This window comes from Trachymyrmex cornetzi, unplaced genomic scaffold, assembly GCF_001594075.2.
Source record: "Trachymyrmex cornetzi isolate Tcor2-1 unplaced genomic scaffold, Tcor1.1 C3861958, whole genome shotgun sequence".
Taxonomy (NCBI): Eukaryota; Metazoa; Arthropoda; class Insecta; order Hymenoptera; family Formicidae; genus Trachymyrmex; species Trachymyrmex cornetzi.
Window position 1 is genome coordinate 1 of NW_017294884.1, and position 1,030 is coordinate 1,030.

At 40.4% G+C, this 1,030-nt stretch overlaps 1 protein-coding gene across 1 annotated transcript; it reads right to left on the bottom strand.

The window, feature by feature from the left end:
- Positions 1-152: 152 nt before the first annotated feature.
- LOC108760247 (uncharacterized) lies at positions 153-694 on the bottom strand (the record flags this gene model as incomplete). Its single annotated transcript, XM_018506108.1, has 1 exon — positions 153-694. A coding segment is annotated over one exon (542 nt), but the record flags the coding sequence as incomplete, so codon positions are not given.
- Positions 695-1,030: the final 336 nt, after the last annotated feature.

Consider the following 1,030-nt stretch of genomic DNA (forward strand, 5'->3'; position numbering starts at 1 on the left):
AACGCGATTGCGTACAAAGTCCTTCCAGCGTGAAGGATGGCTTTGTATCCAAGTATAAACAATCGAAGAATCAGTCCATAGTAAGATAGGAGCTTCGTTGAATTTTAAACTTTGTACAACACGTGAAGTTAAGTTCGTTAACAACCATGCTCCTAATAATTCGAGCCGAGGAAATCAGAGTAGGCAGCAGCGAAGTTTGGATCAGTGGACAACCGTTTTTGCTGATGATACATTATATTCAGTGCCTTTATGCGGGAATTGCTCAACTCCGTTGGAGAACGTTTTAATGGAAGCCTAACAATGTATCGACCCTCCTTATCCCGTGCATGATTGCTTTTATAATGATTTTCACAGTTTTCTTCTTCCTTTGATAAACGAGATGGGGGAGTGAGATTAAGGTCCTCAACTTTCCAAAATTGTTGCAACAGCTCATACAAGTCGTTGTCAGAGGAAACACAATAGCTGTGTGACACGGCAGGGACAATGTGTTGGTTAGTGTTTCCGGATAAAATCCAACCGAGTTTGATTCGTTGAGCTATAGGTGAGGTCGAACTTCCTTTAATAAGGCCTTCTTCTATTATATGAGAGTAGAAGTCGACTCCAATGATTAGATCAATGGGTCCTGGCGTTGAGTAACCAGGATCGGCTAAGGTCAAGTCTTTCAAGTGTGGCCAATCCTGAGTGGGAAATTGAACTGATGGAAGAGAATTAGTTAATTTTACTAATATGTGCGCTGTTATGGAAAGTTCAATACTAGAGTTGAAGTGAGATTGTATTGTAAACGAAGTCGACCCTTTCGTTTTATTTGACCTTTTTCCACCAACTCCAACTAACGAAATAATAGAATGCTTCCTTGGTAGATGAAGTAGCTGAACAATTCGTTCAGAGATTAACGTAAGTTCTGAGCCTTGATCAATTAAAGCTCTTGCTTCTACAATTTGTCCCTTATCAGAGACAATTCGAACTTGAGCGGTCGCCAACAAAACATTTGAGGGGATAGAGCAATGATTTATAACTGCTTGAGGAAGGT